This window comes from Chrysochloris asiatica, unplaced genomic scaffold (genome assembly GCF_000296735.1).
Source record: "Chrysochloris asiatica unplaced genomic scaffold, ChrAsi1.0 scaffold00129, whole genome shotgun sequence".
NCBI lineage: Eukaryota > Metazoa > Chordata > Mammalia > Afrosoricida > Chrysochloridae > Chrysochloris > Chrysochloris asiatica.
In genome coordinates, this window is record NW_006408647.1 from 6,430,669 (window position 1) to 6,451,509 (window position 20,841).

Here is a 20,841-nt window from a genome sequence, read left to right on the forward strand (position 1 = left end):
TGGTGAGGTTGGCCCAGGATCGAACATTGTTTCGTTCTGCTGTGCATGGAGTCGCTATGAGTCGGTTCCGACTCGATGGCACCTGACAACAACAACATATTATCAAAAAACCCAAACCCACTGCCATTGACTCGATTGTGACCCTATATAGGGTTTCTGTAAACGTTTACAGGAGCAGACACCCTCATCTTTCCCCAGAGGAGCAGTTGGTGGGTTTGAACTGCCAGACTTGGAGTTGCTGCCAGGGTTCCCATGTGGGGAGCACAATATACAAGGGGGCTTTCTGTTCTATTCTTCCAAGAACTTTTTGAAGTACTCTCATATTTACAACCTAGGAAATCTCCCAGTCAGTGCAAATTTAAATGTCTATTCTGACTCGTAACAACCCTGTATTCCAAGGAGCTGCTGGTGAGCATAAACTGCCAACCTTCTGATTCAAACCCACTTTACAGTTCATCGTTAACCAGAAGCCCTGCACCAGGACTCCAATTATATAACAGAAAATTCCTCCATGACTATTCTGCCTCATGCTTGGCTTTTTTATGTTTTATGTATCTCAAGTTGAGATATATAATCGGTTCACTTTTCCTAGACATTTAGAGGAGCTTGGACACTTTCAGGCTGGTATGGTGGGAGGCAGTACCTTGATATTCCTTGTGATAGCGTGATGATTTTCTGATGGTTGGATTTTAGGGAGCATCCTGTGGAGTGTAAGATTCCAGAACATTCTCTGGTTCCTGAGCATAAAGAGGCTTACTGTTGTTACCCAGGATGCTCAGGCCTCCTCGTAAGTGCAGAGTTCCTTCAGAGTTTACTCTAGTTTGAGTGTTTAAAAGTTCTTTGTCTTGCCCTTCTATCTCTTTCATTTAGTTAGTGCCTCCTACTGGATATGTTCATTACTCATGTGATACTGTAGGATAAGCCCTTGATTGCTAACTGTAAGGCTGGCAGTTCAAACCCACCAGCTGCTCTCAGAAACCCGGTACAAAGTTGCTATGAATTAGAACCGACTTGATGGCACACAAAAACATACTGGATACATTAGACAATTACTTTTTTTAAAAAAAAATAAATTTTGTGTGACAGATTAGAAATGTTGTACCCTTTGAATTTTTTCCCCGTTGTACAATAGCAGATAATTAAGCTGGGATTTTTCTTCCTAATGTATTTACCTTATGTAAACATTTTAGGTGACTGAACACGAATTGGAGTCCTGGTGTGGCCGACCTTGCAGTTCAAACCTACCACCTGCTCCTCAGGGTTGCTATGAGTTGGAACTGACTGATGGCACTTAACAATAATAAGAAAACACGTGTTAATAAGTGTACTGCTCTGATGTTTTCCTTTCTGTATCCTGATGCGTATGTCATTTTGATCGTTCTCCCCAGTAGATTGTAGACTTCATCTTTTTGTTCTCTAGAGTCCTATTAGCCTATTTCTTTCTTAGCTATTGCTTTAGTCCTGCTGTTCCGTTTCTGGCATTCCTCTCATCTCTCCAAAGCTACCCAGAATTCATTTTTCCATCATTCATCATCAGTTAGTTATTTCTTAAAAACTCATTAGGCATAGCCCTAGGCACTAGTGATACGAAGACTAAAAAGCCATGACTCTCTTCTTAAAGGGCTTTCTATGAGAAGTGAGAGAAACAGAAATAAGAATATAAAACTCCTAGGAAGTGAGTTAGAAACTATGAGTTCAGTATGTACATGGCATATTGGGAGACACAGAGGAGTGGGTCTGGAAAGGCTTTAGAGCAGATCTTTCTCATCTGTTGTCTGGTTTTTAAAAATAATTTATTTGGAGATAAATAAGCATGAGTTATTTGTTGTAAAAGGTACATAGTTTTGCATATAACTGTTTTTTCTGTATTACTGAAATAATAATATTGAAATCAAGTTGATGTACTTGATACTGACTCTTCTATCCATAGTCTTCATAAATCCCACTAAATGACTGACAGCTGTTGTTAATTGGTGTGGCTCTGTGGGATAAAGCACTGGACCACACGGTCAGTTTGAACCACAAGGTTGATGGTTCAGACTCACCAACCACTTGCTCCTTAGAAACCCTATATAGGGTTTCTATGAGTCAAAACTGACATTACAACAATTAACAACAAATCCGTAGTCTTTATAACTCCTACCAAATCATTGGCTTCTGTTGTTATTGTAAAGTGCTGTCAAATTGGTTCCAAGTCATAGCGACCCTGTGTAGCATTTCCAAGAAGTGGCTAATGGGTTTGAACTGCTGACCTTGTGGCTAACAGTCCAGTGCTTATCCTACAGTGCTGGGACCACAGAGTACCCTGTGCAGATAGGGTGTATAGGGTACTCATAGTGACCCTATAGTGACCTATAGGGTTGCTATGAGTCGGAATCGACTCAATGGCACTTGACAACCACCACCACCACCACCACGACCAAATTGTAAGGACTTTAGGACTTAATTTTTCCTCCTAATCCTCAAAATGGTCACTAGATGGCCTGCTAGCATTGCTTTTAGACTCGGCTGTTAGGACAAACGGAAATAGGTTTCTTGCTGCTGGTTTTAATCTAAAGTGATATTTTAAATAGTGCTTTTAAATCTACCAGGAACTCTAGCTTTACTAGTGCTATAAATTATTTAAAAGTTTGTCTTTTTACGAAATGGTGGTTTAGTACTCTAAATGGATTTTATACTGCGCATAAAAACCAGACTTTGCAGCTCACTTTTAAAGTGTTGCCTGAATGTCGTTTGGTGTTCATGCTTTGGATGTGTGTAGTTTAGATAATAGAAATTTAATAGTTACATAAAAATATGAATGAGCCCTTGTGTTCAAATCTGTTGAGCAGATTTGGCTCAAAAAAAGAAACCAACAAAAAAACCAGAAAATATTTGAAGGAAAACTTAAAAATGTGGGTTCACCTTGTTTATTAACATGTTCTGAGTTCATTAGAAAGATTTAAATGTGAAGCTGCTATTTTCAGGTGATGACTGTTGTTTGTCCTGTCGGCTTCTTGATAAAAATAAGCAATTATGGTTGAACAAGTACATGGATTCACTATGGTAGATCTCAGATAGTATCTAGTCAAGCAAGGAAAAAAAAAATGTTTTGGGTGCTCATGTTACATTTTAAATATGAACTTACTATTTAAAAATCCTTAATGTTTTCAGTATTTCTAGATTATCAGGTTATAGAAGTCACCCCTCATTAACGGCACTGTGAATGGTAGTGCTGATCCATTCTTCAGGGTACTCAGGAACTTCCCCTGTATCCTTTTTACCCTTAAGTGCTAGTAACTGGGGTTTGAAAGATTGGAGGTGACATCTTTTAACTAAGATAGGGCATTTAGGTATGTAAAGATTTGCAGCTAGCTGGTCTATAACTCATTTTTGTTTTAAAGGAAATTTCCTGAAATAAGGGTTTTATGCATGCAAATTAAATAAAAGCACATTGTTACTAATAGCAGACTGTGGACTCTGGAAATTGTAATGAATCCCCAATAAAATAGATGATTGTGTGGCAGTGTTGTCATATTCTGCTGTCCAGGTAACTTGTCTTACTTTGAGGTGGTTTTGCTCCTTTTGGAAGTTTAGTAGTGGTTTGGGAGAACGAAGGGGATTTGTCTCTAGAATGTGCTAGAAAAAGGCTGTGTATTTGTTTTCATAATTCTTTATGTATTCTTGGTAGACTCAGTTCCTGTGGTCTCTGCACATAGAATCTACATAGAACTCACTTCCACTGAGCAAAGATACTCCATGTTCCTCCCTTGATCCATGCCGTTATGTTTGTGTTCCATTCCAGAAATAGTCACTTTATTTATTTTTTTGGAAGAGAAAAATAGTAGCAACCATTGCCACTGATAATGCATCGGAAAAGTTCTATATCTAAGTTTTGAGACCACAGTGCATTTAAAAATATTTTTGGATATGAGTTTTTAGAAGGGAAGACTTTTGTGAAATGCTTGTAATGAAAGCATTTTGATTCAGAAATAAAATAAGGGAAAAAAATCCTCCTTTGGAAGAGAAAGTGACTATTGCTTCTGTATACATACACTGTGGTAGCGTACTACTTCTACCATAGCATTCATGCTAAAGCTATGACTGTCATTCGTGCTGTGTTCCAACTCATGGTGACCCAAGGTGTTACAGAGTAGAACTTCTCTATCGGCTTGTCTTGCCTGTAATCTTTCCAGAAGCAGACAACCAGGTCATTTCTTCTCTGATGCTGTTGGATAGGTTTGGACCACCAACTCTTTGATTACCAGCTGAATGCAAACTGTACCATCAAAGGACTTTTTATTTAAATCAACAGGGGAACTTGGAGTCGTTCTTCTCAGAAGCAGTGAGCTTTATGTAGAGTCCATGTGTAGAGACCAAAGGACTGATTTTCTTAAGAACACACTTATCCTTAATATTACCGATTAGCCCTAACTGGAATGTTTGGTTTCTTCACTGTTGATTAGCACTGTGTCAACACAGAAGGATCACACAAGTACACACACCACTTTCTAAAAAGAAATAATTTAGTTGGACTCAATATAGATACATACTACCCTTTCCAGTTCAAACTAATGATCTTAGACATGTTTAGATTTGTTCACAAATTATTTGTACATTTGTTTTATAGCTTAGGGTATGGCTAGAATGAAACAGGACATTAAAATTCAGGGGGGCTTTTTTAAATATAATTTTTTGTGAGGTTTACATGGGCGAACAACAGATTTACATTCATCCTCTCATATTTCATTTCATTGCAATGATTACAGTCTACTCCATGCATCATCAAATAACCAAAGGGTACACCCCACAGGCCCGCCCCCAGGCTGCTAGCACAAAGCCCTTCTCCCTCCCTGAGATCAGTGTCCCCAGCCACTCCATCTGTCCATGTCATCGTTTCAGTCTCTATCCTTGGCATTACTGCCTCTCTGGGTAGGGTCCCGCTCTCCATTCTTCTCACTTGATGGTCCGAGGGACCTCTGCTCCTGAGCTGCAAAATCAATCACTTCCCTCTTTTTGTCAAAAAACATCTGCCTCTATCCTCACAGTCAGTCTGATGGCAATTATTGACTATTGTACCATAAGAGTCTTATCCCTATTTCCTTTCACCAGCCCGATCCCAAAAGATTGGAAATCATTCAGTAGTGATTGTACCTTCCACCGCCCTGTCTGGAGCTAGGCTTCCTCTTGAAAGCTTATAAGCCAGTTACTTCTAATGCATGGGAACTTTTGCTAGTTCTTGGTCCTTTGTGATCCTCTTTGCAGAGAGAGAGTATATTCTCATACCTGAGTGTACCTCTAGTGTTGTGGTGGTCCTAGAGATTGGTGACCCAGCGGTGTGTCTGGAGTGGCACAGTCGGCAGTGCACATTGGTATTCATCAGAATTGCAGGCTACTTCTGGTGGTGCTCACTTGAGAGATCAACTAAAAATGTCCTGTCGCATCCCACAGAGATCAGAGGATTAGTCCACTTGATGTTTCCCTCTGACTTTTTATCCTGGAAAGAAACAAAGATTGTAGACAGCTCTCAGCAGTAAATGTGATCAAGTAGCCAAACCCCACCCCAACAAAAACGAAGTATTCCATCAGTCCAGGTTTTTGAGATGTCAGAGAAAGAGCTTGAGGTGGACTTGCTTCTTATAATTGCCATTGAGAATGAGAATTCTCATTGAGAATGAGATTCTTTTCTTCCTGAAGATTTCTGAAGCTCTTTCTTCCCACACTGCAAATTTGGGTTTTCAGTGTTCACAAGGTCCAAAGTGATAGAAATAGAGGTTCTCAGTTTATTTGCAGTATCAGGGTTTGACAAGCTTGTTAGAAAACTTCTCACTTATCCTTAATAACACCAGTTTGACCTAACTGAGGACTCCTGGTATAGCGCTGTAGAATCAGCACTGGATTGCGAACCACAAGGTCAGCAGTTCAAACCCACCAACTGCTCCTCGGAAACCCTATACAGGGTCTCTATGATTCAGAAGTGACTTGATGGCACTTAACAATGACAACAACAGGCCTAACTGAAAAGTTTGTTTTCTTTACTATTGGTTAGGGCTGTGTCAACACAGATCACAGGTTGACCAAAATCCACGGGACTTAGGTTTGATAAATCATGAAAGGAAACCTAAGAAGAACAGTTTGTGTGACAAAGCATTTATAACTGGTTTTCCTGGTTGAACTAGTAAAGTTTTTGATTTTTAGGGTCGGGGAGGGGAGAAGAATATTTGCCCCTTGGTTGGAATCCCAGTTCTAATACTTGGTAGCGGCTGTGAAGCGCCATCAGTTAGATTGTTAGATTCGACTTAGAGCAACCCTGTATAAGGTTTCTAAGACTGTAAATCTTTGCAAGAGTGGAAAGCCTTATTTTTCTCTCATGGAGTGGCTGGTGGGCTCAAACCACTGACCTTCCAGTGCTTATCTTACAGAGCTACTGTGCTCACCAACTGTTATTGTTAAGCGCTGTCGAGTTGGTCTAGGAGCAGCTGGTGAGCTTGACTCGCTGACCTTACAGTTCAAACAGCTTTGCAGTCTGGCGCATTAACCCACAGCGCCACACAACTGTAGGAGGTTGTAAATAGTAGCCTAATTTTCTGGTCTTCATTGTTTATTTGTGAGATGGGAAATGATAACAGTACCTGCCTTAGGAGCTATAATATATGTAGAGTACTTAGAACAGTGTCTGGAAAGTACACTATGTTGTTGCTGTTTGTTGTTGTTGTTGCTAGGTGCCATTGAGTCAGTTCCGACCCGTAGTGACCCTATGCACAGCAGAACGAAACACTGCCCAATCCTGGGCCAGCCTCACTACTGTTGCCACGCTTGAGTCCATCAGTGCTGCCACCTGGCCAATCCATCTTGTTGGGGGTCTTCCTCTTTTTCTCTGACCCTCTGACCCTCCACTTTACCAAACATGATATCCTTCTCCAGTGACTGGTCCCTGCTGATAATATGTCCAAAGTATGAGAGACAGAGTTTGGTCATCCTGGCCTCCAAGGTGAACACACGGCTGCAGTTCTTCCAATACGGATGTATTTGTTCTTTTGGCAGCCCATGGCACTTTCAATATTCTCCTCCAACACCACAACTCAAATGCATCAATTCTTCTGTGGTCTTCCTTATATTTCACTGTCCAACTTTCACATGCATATGAGGTTATTGAAAATACCATGGCTTGGGTCAGGCGCACCTTAGTCCTCAAGCTGACATCTTTGCTCTTCAACACTTTAAAAAGGTCTTGTGCAGCAGATTTGCCTAATGTAACACGTCACTTGATTTCTTGACTGCTGCTTTCTTGAGTGTTGATAGTTGATCCAAGAAGAATGAAGTCCTTGACAACTTCAGTCTTTTCTCTGGTGATAAGAATGTTATTTATTGATCCAGTGGTGAGGATTTTTGTTTTGTTTACATTGAGATGTAATCCATACCAAAAGCCGTGTTCTTTGATCTTCATCAGTAGATGTTTTAAGTCCTCTTTACTTTCAGCAAGCAAGGTTGTGTCATCTGCATATCTCAGGTTGTTAACGAGTCTTCCTCCAATCCTGATGCCACGTTTTTCGTCATCAGATGATTTGCTCAGCATAGAGGTTGAATAAGTATGGTGAAAGAAATACAACCCTGCCGCACACCTTTCTGAATTTTTAACCATTCAGTTGTTGCTGTCAGGTGCTGTCTATTGGTTCTGGCTCATAGCGATCCTGTGCACAGTACAATGAAACAGTGCCCAGTCCTTCACCCCCCTCACAATTGTTATGTTTGAGCCCATTGCTGCTGCCACTGTGTCAGTCCATCTTGTTGGAGGTCTTCCTTTTTTTTTTTAGAATTTTAAAAATAATTTCTTTTGTTTTTGTTGTTGTTGATAATACATGCAACAGAAATATACCAGTTCAACAATTTCCACATTTACAATTCAGTAACTTTGGTTATATTCTCTGAGTTGTACAACCATCTCATCCTCCATTCTGAGTTTTTATTACCCCGTTACAGTAAACTCACTGTATCTGAAGGTTCCTAGTTAATCTTTTTTTTTTTTAAGGTTTTTATTGTGGATTGAGTGAAAGTTTTCAGGGCACATCATCGGTTTCACATTCAAACATTCATAAACCTTGTTTAATTACATTGATTATAATCCCCTCCACATACCATCAGTTAACAGAGTTTCTTTCTATCCTCTTTACAGTCTCGGCTTTTAGGGAAGGTTTTTACATTTATCTGTGGGTATCCAGGGCTCATGTATGGAATTACTAACCAGCATAACTGAATAATCAGATAAGGGACATTTTGCTATGTCTGCTAGGTGGCTAAAGTCTGATCCTCAGAGCCTATGGTTTGGACGGTAAGCAACGCTTGGGTCCACAGGGCCTTGAACTCCTGACTGGGTGTGCACGGTTTGCATCAGATTCCCCCTTATTTATTATTTGTTTAAGGGATGCTGCCTGTCTTAGGTGGTCAGTGTGAATTCCTCAGTCTTACACGTCATCGAAACTCATTGCAGCATGGCAATGGCTCTGTCTTAGGTTGCCGAGGTTCCACGTGATCCTTGCCCGTCTCTGGCCACACATCCAGCATAAACAGCCGCCATCCGAAGAAGGCAGGGAGGAAAGGTTTTCCTCTTTTTTGCTGGTCCTCCACTTTGCCAAGCATGATGTCCTTCTTTAGAGATTCATTCCTTCTTTACAACATGTCCTGAGAATGATAATTGAAGTCTCACCATCCTTGCTTCTACAGAGTTCTGGCTGTAATTCTTCCAAGAGACATCTGTTTGTTCTCTTGGCAGTCGATGGTACTTTCAATATTCTTTGCCCACACCATAATTCAAATACATGTTATAATACTATTATTTTTTGGCTATTGGGTGTTAAGTGCAAGTAATCAACTTCATCTAGGCCTCAATTTTCTCATCTGCAAAAGGAGGATAACAGTAGTTTCTTCTGCCTTCAAAGGTAGGATTGTCTGAGATAGAATGAGTTATCATATTAAGATCTAGAACAGTACCTGGAGTTACAGTGATGTTAACTACTTTAATTCAATTCAAATACTTAACATTTAATTGCCATAACAGCTTTGTTGTTGTTAAGTGCTATCTAGTTGGTTCAGAATCAAAACAACTTTGTATAGGGTTTCTGAGGAGTGACTGGTAGGTTTGAGCCACCTACCTTGTGATTAGCAGTCCAGTGGTTATCCTACAGGGCCACACCAGAACTCCATAATGTCTTTGTTGTTGCTGTTGTTAAGTGCCATCGAATCAGTTCTGACTCATAGCAACCTTATATAGGTTTTCTGAGGAGTGGCTCGTGAGTTTGAACCGCCCATTTTGTGTTTCAAACTGACCTTGCATTCCAGTGAATTAACCTGCAGCACCTCACCAGGACTTCTATAGCAGCTTTGTTGTTGTTGTTGTTAAGTACTGTGTAGTAGACTCCGACTCAGTGACCCTGCATAGGATTTCTAAGGTTGCAAATCTTTACGGGAGCAGAAAGCCTTGTCTTTCTCCTGCGGAGCGGGTGGTAGTTTTGAACTGCAGACCTTGAGGTTAGCAGCCCGATTCGTAACCACTACGCTACCAGAGCTCCTTTTACCAGCTTTAGTACCTTTCTTTATTGTTTTTTATGCAACAGAGTTAGGAAACAGTTTCAGACACACTTAAATGTTAAAACTTAAACTCAGATCTTAGGTATGGAAAGCTGCTTCTCTTACTAATGGGAAGAATGTTAGAAATTGCTGACCTACTGTAGATCCTTGTTTTCTCATCTCTTTTCAGGTTTGAAAATGTTGTAGCCTTAATGTTTTGTGATTAATGTAAATATTTAAATCTTGAGTCTGTTTTATGAAACTGTATCATGTTCTTCCTCACAAAAGACCTAATTAATGCCTGACTTTTTGTGTAATTTTAGTTGCTTTTAGCCTTTTTCCTAGTTGTGGTTTATTTCAGTTCTTTATTTTGCAGCTGCAAAGAATATGTATGCCCCAAGGCATCTTTGGTAACCTTACATTTTCAAGAGGCTGATTGAATATATGGAGTGTGTGTGCAGTTTACTTAATACATTTCATACTGCTTTTCCAGAAGTTGATTTTGAATTTTTATTTTCTAGTTGATAAGTAACAGTCTTTGTACAGACTGCTGAAACCACCAGTTACCCTCTTACTGTGCCTAAAGCAAAGAATGGCTGGAAGGGAACATATAAAAGTGACTGTAATAATCATGTTTTTGTTGCTGTTGTTGTTATTGTTAAGTGCAGGGGTCTTGCGGGTCCAAAGGACGCACTCCATTCCTGGCTCTTCCTTCTTGATGGTGGTGAGATCCCCCATTCCTGCTTCTGAGATGTCTTATTTTATACCCAGCAAGATGGCAAAATTGACCAATCCCTATGCTTGAGTTCCAAGTTTTTACAGTCATAATTAGCCTTGTTACCTATCATTCACAGTGGAATCATATCATTATATCAACAGCTCCTCCCACCTTCTCTTACCCAGACCCATCAGGAAAAAAATCATTTGGCAGACTTTACAAAGACTGTGGCTCTAAGAGCCATATTATATAATTAAATGTACCGCAGGACTAATTAGAAATAATCTGCCTCAGTTATTACAAAGCCTTACATTATTTATATCTACACAAAAAAAGAGAATAGAGGCAGCTGGTATTAGCCTTCTTCCACCACTGTTATTTTTTTAAAAGCCATCATATAGTAGTTACCCTCAGTAAAGCTAATGCACGACCTTCAGTTATGGGTACCTTCTGGAAGCTTAATTATATAGAAGAAGGTCAGGGAGGTGTGCTGTACTGTGCAGCATTTCAGCCTCTCACATGCACACCTCTGTCTTCCTCCTGTGTGAAGTTCTTACTTGTACTCTAAGAGCAGTTTAGCTGACTGGGTTTGCTATTGTACCTAGGTGATGCTAATTTTTTTTGTTGTTCTTTGATTTTATCCTTTCTTCTTCCTTTTCTCTTTGTTTGCTCTTCTTATTTGTTCTTTAGGTGGCGCAAAGAGTTTGCACTTGTCTGTGGTTCAAACTCACCAGCCACTTCTTGGAAACCCTATCTCTACAGGGTCGCTATGAGCTGGAACCAACTCAACGGCACTTAACAGCAATACTACTATAACCAAAACATTGGTGATCCATACCCACTCAACAGTGCCACGGGAGTAAGGCCTGGCAATCTGTTTTTATAAAGATTAAGGTCAAGACAATCCTATGAAACAGTCCTACTTTACAACAGATGGGGTCACCATGAGTCAGAATTACTTAATGGCAGTAGATTTGGTTTTTAGTTAGTTTATCCTGGGAAAGGTCAGAGACCTTGAATTTATCGGAAGGAGGAGCCTGCTTTTATATGTTTCTTTGTTTTTTTCTTTAAAAAGCTTAGTAACATTTTAGTTTTTATAAAGGGACCAGAGAAAAAGAGGAAGACCCCTAATGAGATGGATTGGCACTATCTAGTTTTTCTAGTCTTAGGGTTGTAGAGGCTGCAGTTCATGTGGACCATTAGCCTTTGGACTAATTGTTTCCCTAAGTCTTTGATTTCCTTCGCTTTTCTTTGCTCCGGATGATGGGAAGAGACCAATAATTGCACCGTAGATTGCTGCTTACAAGTTTTTAAGACCCAACTTGCTACTCACCAAAGCAGGATACAGAGCATTGTCTTTGTGGACTATGTTAATGTCAGTTTACATTGATGTCCTCTGAGACTATGGTCTTCAGCCCCCAGGCCCAGTGATGCATTCATTCTAGGTATTTGGTTTTTGGCTAAGAAGTTGTCTTAGCTTTGTTCTCTTTATGTATTATTTGTTGTTGTCAGGTGCCATCGAGTCAGAACCGACTCATAGCGACCCCATGCACAGCAGAACGAAACAATGTCCGATCCTGGGCCAACCTCACTACCACTGCCACACTTGAGTCCATCAAGGATGCCACCTGGCCAATCCATCTCGTTAGGGATCTTCCTCTTTTTCTCTGACCCTCCACCTTACCCAGCATGACATACTTCCTCCGGACAGTATGTCCAAAATATGAGAGACGAAGCTTAGCCATCCTGTATTATTTGAGGGTGAGTCAAAAAGTATTGCTACTAGTTTTCTGGTGTGGTGCTGCAGGATTAGCACTGGACTGCTAACCACACGGTCGGCAGTTCAAATCCAACTAGCCACACCTTGGAACCCTTATCTATATAGGGTCACTAGAGTCAGAACTGATTGGATGACACTTAAAAACAACAAAAACAATAACAACACTAGGATACCAGTTCATACATGCGTAGGTTTATTTCTAAACAAAACGTGTTTGAGCATATCACTAATATGTGGATGGCTACACACAACTTCTTTCAGTAAAGTTTGTTGTAGTCTTATTAGGGTGCCTTCAAACCCAAAAAGGTCCAATCAAAGCAGTGGCTTCTGAGGGAAGCTGCAGCCAGTTAAATTCAAGGCAGATCATTTTGGAAAGTTATGGCAACTCATTTTGGGGATCCCAAAGGGGTAGTCTTGGTAAATGTTCTTAAAGGACACAGGATAATCACTGAGGCTTATTAAGAAGTTTTAAGAAAATGGAAAACTGCCATGGTGAGAAATGGCCAGAAAAGTTCTGAGGACATTTTTCCCATCATGACAGTGCATCTGCTCATTCTTAGAGGGTAGCAAGTGTTGCCCTAAGAGAATTTCACTGGAAAGCCTTAGTCCATTTACCCTACAGCCATAGCCCATTTACCCTACAGCCCTGATCTTGCCCCCCTCGGGCTTCTTTTTCTTCCCCAAAGTCCAATTTTAAAAGGAACACAGTCTGAAAAATTTGAGTCCTTTGACAATGGCCAAACTACCTTTTTCTGACCTGATGTAAATGGAAGAGGACTGAATTCTTTGGTTAAAGGTTAGAGAGATGGAAACCATCATTAGAAGGTATAGACCTAGGTGGAGTACATATTGAGAGACAGTAGCTTCACATTTTGATATTTTTATTTGATAAAGTTTTTGATGATTTTATAGCAATACTTTTTAACTTACTCTCATCAATGGATATATTTGCAACACCTATGAATGCATATGTAAAAATAGCCTTTTCCTTGTTAAATGCTCTGGAGCCAGTTTTGACTCATAGTGCCCCTGTATAGGGTTTCAAAGGTTGTAAATCTGTGGAAGCAGAAATTAGCCCTTGGACTAGCTGGTGGACCTGAACTGCTGACCTTATGGTTTTCAGTCCAGTGCTTATCCTACCGAGCTACCATACTCCTTAGATGTGTCCTCTAAACCTTTAAATATTTTTTAATGTAGCCCCATTCACCTTCCCACTCCTGTTCGGTTTGCGTGTTTGTCTTTATACCCACTCGTAGATTATTATTACTATGTTATTGCAGAATTGTGTATTTGACAAAATTTACCTTTGTTGCTTTTAACTCTTGGAGGAATGTGATTTTGGAACACAGTTTAGTTAATGCTGAAACTGTCTCTTTTATTCCATCTTTGAGGGAATAGAACTTCCGTGCCTTCAATATATATTAGAATAATTCTTTCCAGATTTTCAACACAACATTGGTTGTTGTTGTTGCCAAACCGAAATGAAGGTTTGCCGCCTGTCACTGTAGTCAATCACCAAGATGGGGAGAGATCCGATCCAAGCTTTATTACCAGAAAACCAGCAGTCTGGAGGGTGGGGAGAATAATATCTCAGGACCATTCTGTCCTTTACGAAGAGCAGGCACATTCTATACGGTAAGTTACATTTGGATGTATACTTAATCTATTTTAACATCAGGATAGCACTCTTTGGATAAAGAAACAATAAGGCAATAAACTTCCTAAAACATTTTACCTTTAGGGAAAAAACAACCATAAGGCAATAATCTTTATCAACCATTCTATCTTTTGGGAAAAGAAGCAATAAGGCAATAATCCTTCTCAAACGGTCCGCCTTTTTATAGGGTTGCAGCTGCTTAGTTCTGGAAATAACTATATCTGGGTGGGCTTAAGCACATCCTGTTCTCCTAGGACCATAAGGTCATCTCAATGTAATTTTTAAACTAACTTCCACATTTGCAGGGTCCTCATTTATCAAGACCTAACAACAGGTAGCGTAGTGGTTACAAATTGGGCTGCGAACCACAGGTCAGCGGTTCGAAACTACCACCTGCTCCATGGGAGAAAGATGAGGCATTCTGCTCCCGTAAAGATTTACAGCCTCGGAAACCCTGTACAGGGTCGCTATGAGTCGGAACCGACTCCACGGCACATAACAACAACAACGAGTAAACTGACTCCATTTTGTTTAGATGGTAGATCCATGCTATCATTGTTGTTGTTAAGTGCCATTGAATTGGTTCAGACTCATAGCAACCCAGCATAGGGTTTCTGAGGAGCGGCTGGTGAGTTTGAACTGCTGACCTTGTGATTCAAATGAACTCTGAGGTCCAGTGTTTATCCTACAGCACAACACCAGGCCTCCTTCAGTGGTAGATGCATACTTTTCATGAGACCACAGGTATTACATGCTTTTCCAGAGTTTAATCTGTGCCACTTCACTTTTTTGAAAGGCCTATGTTAGTGCCTGTTTTCACTAACTGCAAGAAATCTGAAGACATTTTCAGTTTAAAAAAAAAACAAAAAGCAAAACTTCCATTCAGCTTTTGTTTTTCAGGGAGTCATTAGAGAGGCACCATACATCCCAAGCAGCAAGAGTAGCATTGCCAAGCTTCTTCCCTGGGAACTACTGTCTATATTTAGATAATCTTTGTATTCATCACATCATTCCTGCTTATACTATATGTTAGTATTACTATCGAATATATGTATTATTTGGTAGTGCAGAGGCCTTGTGAGAGCCATGTCTGACTTTCCCTGGCTTCACAAGGGAAGATAATCAAACTCAAAATTAGCCCAAGGCCAATTCCTATGAAGTGGAATGCCTCCACCCTACAACCTTCTTTACCCTCTTCTGACACCAACCCTCCATCCCACAGCACTCTCTGATTCACATCTGGGTTCAATAATCCATGGTAATGGCCACACAGAACTCCTAATAATATTCACATTTATGGGGTTTATTAGGGAAGTAAACAGGGTTCAATTCAGGATCAAAACGAATTCAGAATGTAGTAGTTCTCCAGTCAGGAATGCCTCTTGTCTGCCATACTGCAGGCACGCCTCACTCTTGTCTTCAGCTTCTCAGCCATGTGGTCCCTTGGCCTGTGCTTGGGCAAGTGCTACACAGTTCTTTTAGCCAGTCTTTGAATGTCCAAAGGTCACATTCTGTGTGCCAGTCTTTTGCCCAAAGGCACTCAGCTTTGCTCAGTCCATGGGTCTAGAGCTCGAAGCTACTCTGTCACTCCATGTCACCGCCTCTGCCTTTGCCTCTGCCGTTGCTATTTTTCTATGTAGTAATCTTACACTTCACTCTTGCTGTTTCTTCTTGATGGTCTTGGGATCTTCCATCTCTGCATCTGAGATGGTTCCTTTGAAGCCTAGTGGAGGGCAAAACTAACGAATCCCAGCCTTAGAGTCCTGTATACATTATTTGCATGGGCCTACCTAATCACTTAGCGTCCTGGTGTGGCGCTCTGGGCTAATGCATCAGACTGCAAAGTCATTTGAACTGCAAAGTTGGTGGTTCAGGCTCACCAGCGGCTCCTTGGAAACCATATACAGTGTCGCTATGGGTTGGAATCGACTCGACGGCACTTAACAACAACAACAACAACCCAATCGCTTGGTGGGAATTAAAGACGACTTTGGACAGAAAAATCATATCAAGTAAATTCAAGGCGCCACAGTAGGTTATTTTTTAATTAGAGAATGCTCAAAATTTTTTCCCTTATAAATTAACAGCAATTGCTGGTTCAGTCTACAACATTTTGGCTTACAAAACATTGGGAGTTCTCTACTTCGGATTGCAGGGGATACCTGTGTCTATGGCATTCCTAGCTGATGCTGCGAACCACAAGGTCGGTGCTTCAAGCCCATCAGTTGCTCCTTGGAAACCTTAACAGGGTTGCTGTGGACCAGAACTGACTGTACAGCACTTAACAACAATTGTTAATTGCCATCGAGTTGATTCCAACTCACAGCAACCCATGTGTGCAGAGTAGAACTGCTCCAGTGGGCTTCTAGGTGCTTGTCTCAGAAGCAGACCACTCTCCCTGTCTCCATGTGGTTTTGAACTGTCAGTCTTTTAGCTTGTAGTCAATTGCTTAACTGTTGGCACCACTCAGGGTATAAGTTCAAATATAAGTTGACATTTCTTCCCAAAATTGTTCCTCAGAGAAGAGAATAGAGTCCTTAAAGTCTGGTCCTTTCATTAATATTTTATTTTGAGTAATGAAATACTGCTTGAGTAAGACCTACATCCATATATAATAAATGTAGCCTATAGTGAGCACTAGTTTTGTATGCTTATACAGATTATCTGACAGATTTTATTTTTTAATGAAGTACTTAAACATATTTAGTAAATTGGGAGCTATATAAAGGGGGACTTCATAAAGTTTTTAGAAAAAAATTCTGGTGTTTAAAAAAATTCTGTTTGTCCACAGACTTACGGAGGCTCCTTTGTAGAAGTGGTTTTTGTGTGGTAATCATAAATATATACTTGTGGGACAAATGGGGTGAACATTTTTCCAGTGTTCCATAAATGAGTACTTGGAATTTGGATAACATTTCCAGGCTGCCTTTCATGGGGATCAGAAAATGAAGTTTCTCAAATTAAGTTGGTGGAAGTACAGGTGACATGTGTGGAACACCGTTTTATGACTGAAAAAGTGGCTGTAGTGACAATAAAGATACTAGTGATAAAAGGTACATTTGAAGAGCTGAAATAAAATGATTCCATGACATGTCAAAAATAATGATTATTATGTTCAGAGTGGGTTTTTGTTGCTTCCAAATTCTCTTTATGGTTACTTTTCATTTAAGGTCACATCTAATTTGCAATTGCAAAATGGTTCTTTATTCTTTTCCAATATATGTTAGGTCATTGGGCTCAGTTTCTTCTGGTAGGTGGGATGTTGTCTGATTATGAGAAGGCCATCTGGCATTGGAAAAATTGGTTTTGTTGGGGACACCACTTAACATCTGAAACACCACCCCATTCAAACTCCCTGGTTTATGCCTTAAAAATTGTGTGTGTGTGTTTCATTTTGAAATGTGAGTTGTCTTTATTAAGGCACCCTCTGAAGAACTCTTAGATTGTTGAATCAAACATGTAATTTGAGTTTTGATATTGTATAGGACATTGTACCTGTGGATGCCTCTTACGAAGTTAAAGAACTGTATGTGCCAGAAAATAAACTTCATTTGGCAAAAACAGATGCAGAAACATTACCAGCACTGAACATTAATAAAGTAAGTGATATAGACACATATAAAATCATTAGTGTGTTAAATTTGTGGTTTATAGCAGTGGTTGAGGCCAGAGTTGGTAATGGCAGGAGTGCTGTGTTGTGTATCATAACTTCCAGGTATGGGGAATATGTTTGATTTGTAAAAACATAATCCAAAATTACCATGACTTTGATTTGCTCTTTACTCATAATAATTTGTTTCAAAATATCAAAGAACAAAGCAGCGTAATATATTTAGACTATTAGAAGGCATAGATTATAAAAGGTTAAGAAATATGGATGTATAATCATTAAAATGAACATTTTTATAAAACATGTTTCTTAATGCCCTGAAAAGTCCTTAACCTTCTTTTTTATTTTTTTAAGAACTATTCTATTGTATATCTTAATGATATCATTCCCATATATCTTAATGATACCATTCCTATTAAAAACTTGCTTAAACTAGATTTGGGAGCAGTAGAAACTAGAATTTATGATTTTCAATTTTAGAAAATTATAAATGTTATTATCTAATAATAACATTTGTATTGGCAAAGTGGCAACATCAATGGGATCAAGTGTGGCAACAATTGTGAGGTTGGCCCAGGACTGGGCAGTGTTTCGTTTTGTTTTGCATAGGGTCGCCATGAGTTGGTACTGACTCGATGGCACCTAACAACAACAACAATAGCAGTTATCTAAATTACCCAGGGAGGTGCCAAACCTGAAAGTTAGGATAAAAGGGTAGGGAGGAGTTAGTTCTAGATTTGTAGAAACACTCTTCAGTAGTTACTCAGATACCTGAAAGGTGTAGACAACCTTGATGAGTTTTGTGGGCTGATTGGGTCTCTGGTCAGAAGGCAGCACCTGCTAGGGAGTGCCAAGAAGGAAGAGTGGGAGGACAGAGCAGCAGCTCAAGAAACAAAGCAATCTACAGTCTCTGGGAGAGTTTGTATGAAATGAACACTCAGAATTAGAATGAATGGGTGGATGGATGAATGTGATCCAGGTCAGTTGGACTCCAGAACACCAGAAAAGTAGCTTTTTTAAAATAAACTTTTCTTTATTACCCTGGTTCTCAAATTTGTGTACCTGGAAGACACACAGCAATGTGAAAAGTGACTTAAATTTTTTTTTTTTTGCTAAGTCAGATATCCTCTAAAATTTAATTTTAGTAGAAACAGACGGTGGCCAATGCCAAAGGTTTAAAAAAATTAATAAAAGGATAACTTGACAATGAGAACATTTGGTCTATAATAAGAGGAGAACTTGAAAACGAGAACATTTGGTCCATAAATGTAGTTTTAAAAAAAGTTTTTCTGTGAAAAACAAGAGGAAAACTTTGCCCTTATTTTGCAGTGGAACACACTGACCAACATAGTCTGAGAATAAGTACTAAGCTACATGCTATGATGCATCACTTGGTCCAAGAACCACTTGAGAACCACTCTTATATCCAGTTTAAAAATGAGCATGCTCAGTTTAGGTTAATTTTGAAGGAATATCCTAGAATTCTTAAAGATGATGAAATAATACAATCTTTGTAAAATTAAGTGTATTGTTTTGTGGATGAAGAACTTTTAAAATAGATTATTTTATTAGGAATTTGGTTTCTTTTATCAGTACCAGTTGCCATTGAGTTGACTCGAACTCTTAGTGACTACATGTGTGTTAGAATAGAACTGTGCTTCATAGTATGTTTAAGGGCTGATTTTTCATAAGTAGTTCTCTAGGCTTTCCTCTGAGGTACCTCTCTGAGGTACCTCTGGGTGGATTTGAACCTCCCACCTTTGGTTATCAGATGAGCTAGTTAATCTTTGGTACCACTCAGGCACTCCTTTGGTTTGGTTGAGAACAGTGGTTATCGAAGTAGGGCTTCCAGACTGTTGACAGCAGCAACATTATAGGGGAGCCTGTTAGAAATAGCAAACAAACTGAGTTAGAAGTTCTGGAGGTGGAGAAATTGTCTTAAGCCTTCCAGGAGATTTTGATAAATATTAAAATGTATTAGGAGAAATGCCTATTATTTATCTGCTGCCCTTAATCTTAGTTATATTTTTATAAAATTTTTCACTGTTCATAAAATGTTTTTCTTCATTGCTTTTGAAATTAACCTTCTAAGAGCCATTGTTATTTTTGTTCATAGATAGATGAAAGACAGGATTTTACATTACTCTGTCGTTTACTAGGTGGATATGCAGTGGGTGCAGGTTTTGGCGGAAGGATGGGCAACGCCTCTGAACGGCTTTATGAGAGAGAGGGAGTACTTGCAGTGCCTTCATTTTGATTGTCTTCTGGATGGTAAGACATTTTGCAGCCAGTATTACATTGAGTATGGTTGAGAAATTAACATAGTTGTAGGGAATTGCCCCTGTATCTACTCATCACTTAGCAACTCTGGTTATCTGGCATTTTGCATTTATGACAACTATGAAAAAAAATTCTCAAGCAGCACCTCTGATGGTCTGGGCCCCACGTCAGACTGTTGCTGGACCTCAGATGTCCTCTGTGGGCCACCTTGAACTGTACATCTGAGCCTCCGGCAATGACTGGACCACATGAGGGGCAGTAACGGGACTTGGGATGTCTTCTCCGTTTTGTCCACCATGTTGAGGTCTGGCCATGGAGGGTACAGGGTGATAACAGGATGGTGTGAAGATTGGCAGGGTCAGGGCCTAAATGTACCGGAGAGGTTGGTGTTGGAGAGGGACGGGAACCTTGTGGGCCTGGGGTAGACTGAGGAAGAGCTGGGTTCTCCTTCAGGGTGGGTGGTCGGTGGAGGATGAGTGGGGTTTCCACCCAGGGTGGCTGATGGACAACATCCAACCACAGTGGTTGGGGAATAGGGACCTTCCGTGCCATTCTGAGAAGCGTTGGGTGCGCCCACAGTGAGCGATTGAGAGGAGATCCCCAACTCTCACATTTGGGGGCCTCTCATGGTCCTCCTCAGGTCCTAGTGTGGCACTGTAGGATAGGCATTGGATTAGTAGCAGCAAGGTCGATAGTTCAAACCTACCCACCGCTCTTAAAAACCCTATACATACAGTGTTTTATGAGTTAGAACTAGATGGCTCTTAACAACAACAATCACCCTCAGAGGTTTGTTAATTTGCTGAAAGGACTCAGAACCTAGGAGAGCGCTATCCCTATAATTACAGATTTCTATTAACAAGAGGAAGAGATGCATAGTGAGCAGTCTAAGATTGGTCCAAATACAGAGCTTCTGTTGTCCTTAGAGAAGAGTTCCTTTACTAGTATCTGCCATTGAAATTGACAGCATTCTAAGTATTATTGCCTTCTCTCTGGAAGGCAGGCTGATATGAAGGACTCTAAGTCCCAACCTGCTCATCATGTGCTTAGTCTTTCTGGCAAGACCAGCTCTTACCCAGTGTCATCTCATTAGCAGAAAGTACCTATTTGTGATCATCTCATTAGCATAAAGGGGTACCATCATGATTAACAAAGACACTTCTATCACTTGAGAAATTCCAAGGGTTTGGTTATCTCCCAGGAACCTGGGCATAGACCTCACATCTCTTGGTTGTTGTTAACTGCCCTGGCAA

At 40.1% G+C, this 20,841-nt stretch overlaps 1 protein-coding gene across 1 annotated transcript in view; it reads left to right on the forward strand.

Annotated features, from left to right (window-relative positions):
* Positions 1-20,841, forward strand: part of PAPSS1 (3'-phosphoadenosine 5'-phosphosulfate synthase 1) — a 174,525-nt gene that overhangs the window by 64,956 nt on the left and 88,728 nt on the right. The window contains exons 6-7 of the mRNA XM_006869328.1: positions 17,184-17,297; positions 19,468-19,579. Coding sequence (XP_006869390.1) covers positions 17,184-17,297; positions 19,468-19,579 — 226 coding nt within the window. The remainder of the gene's footprint in view (positions 1-17,183; positions 17,298-19,467; positions 19,580-20,841) is intronic.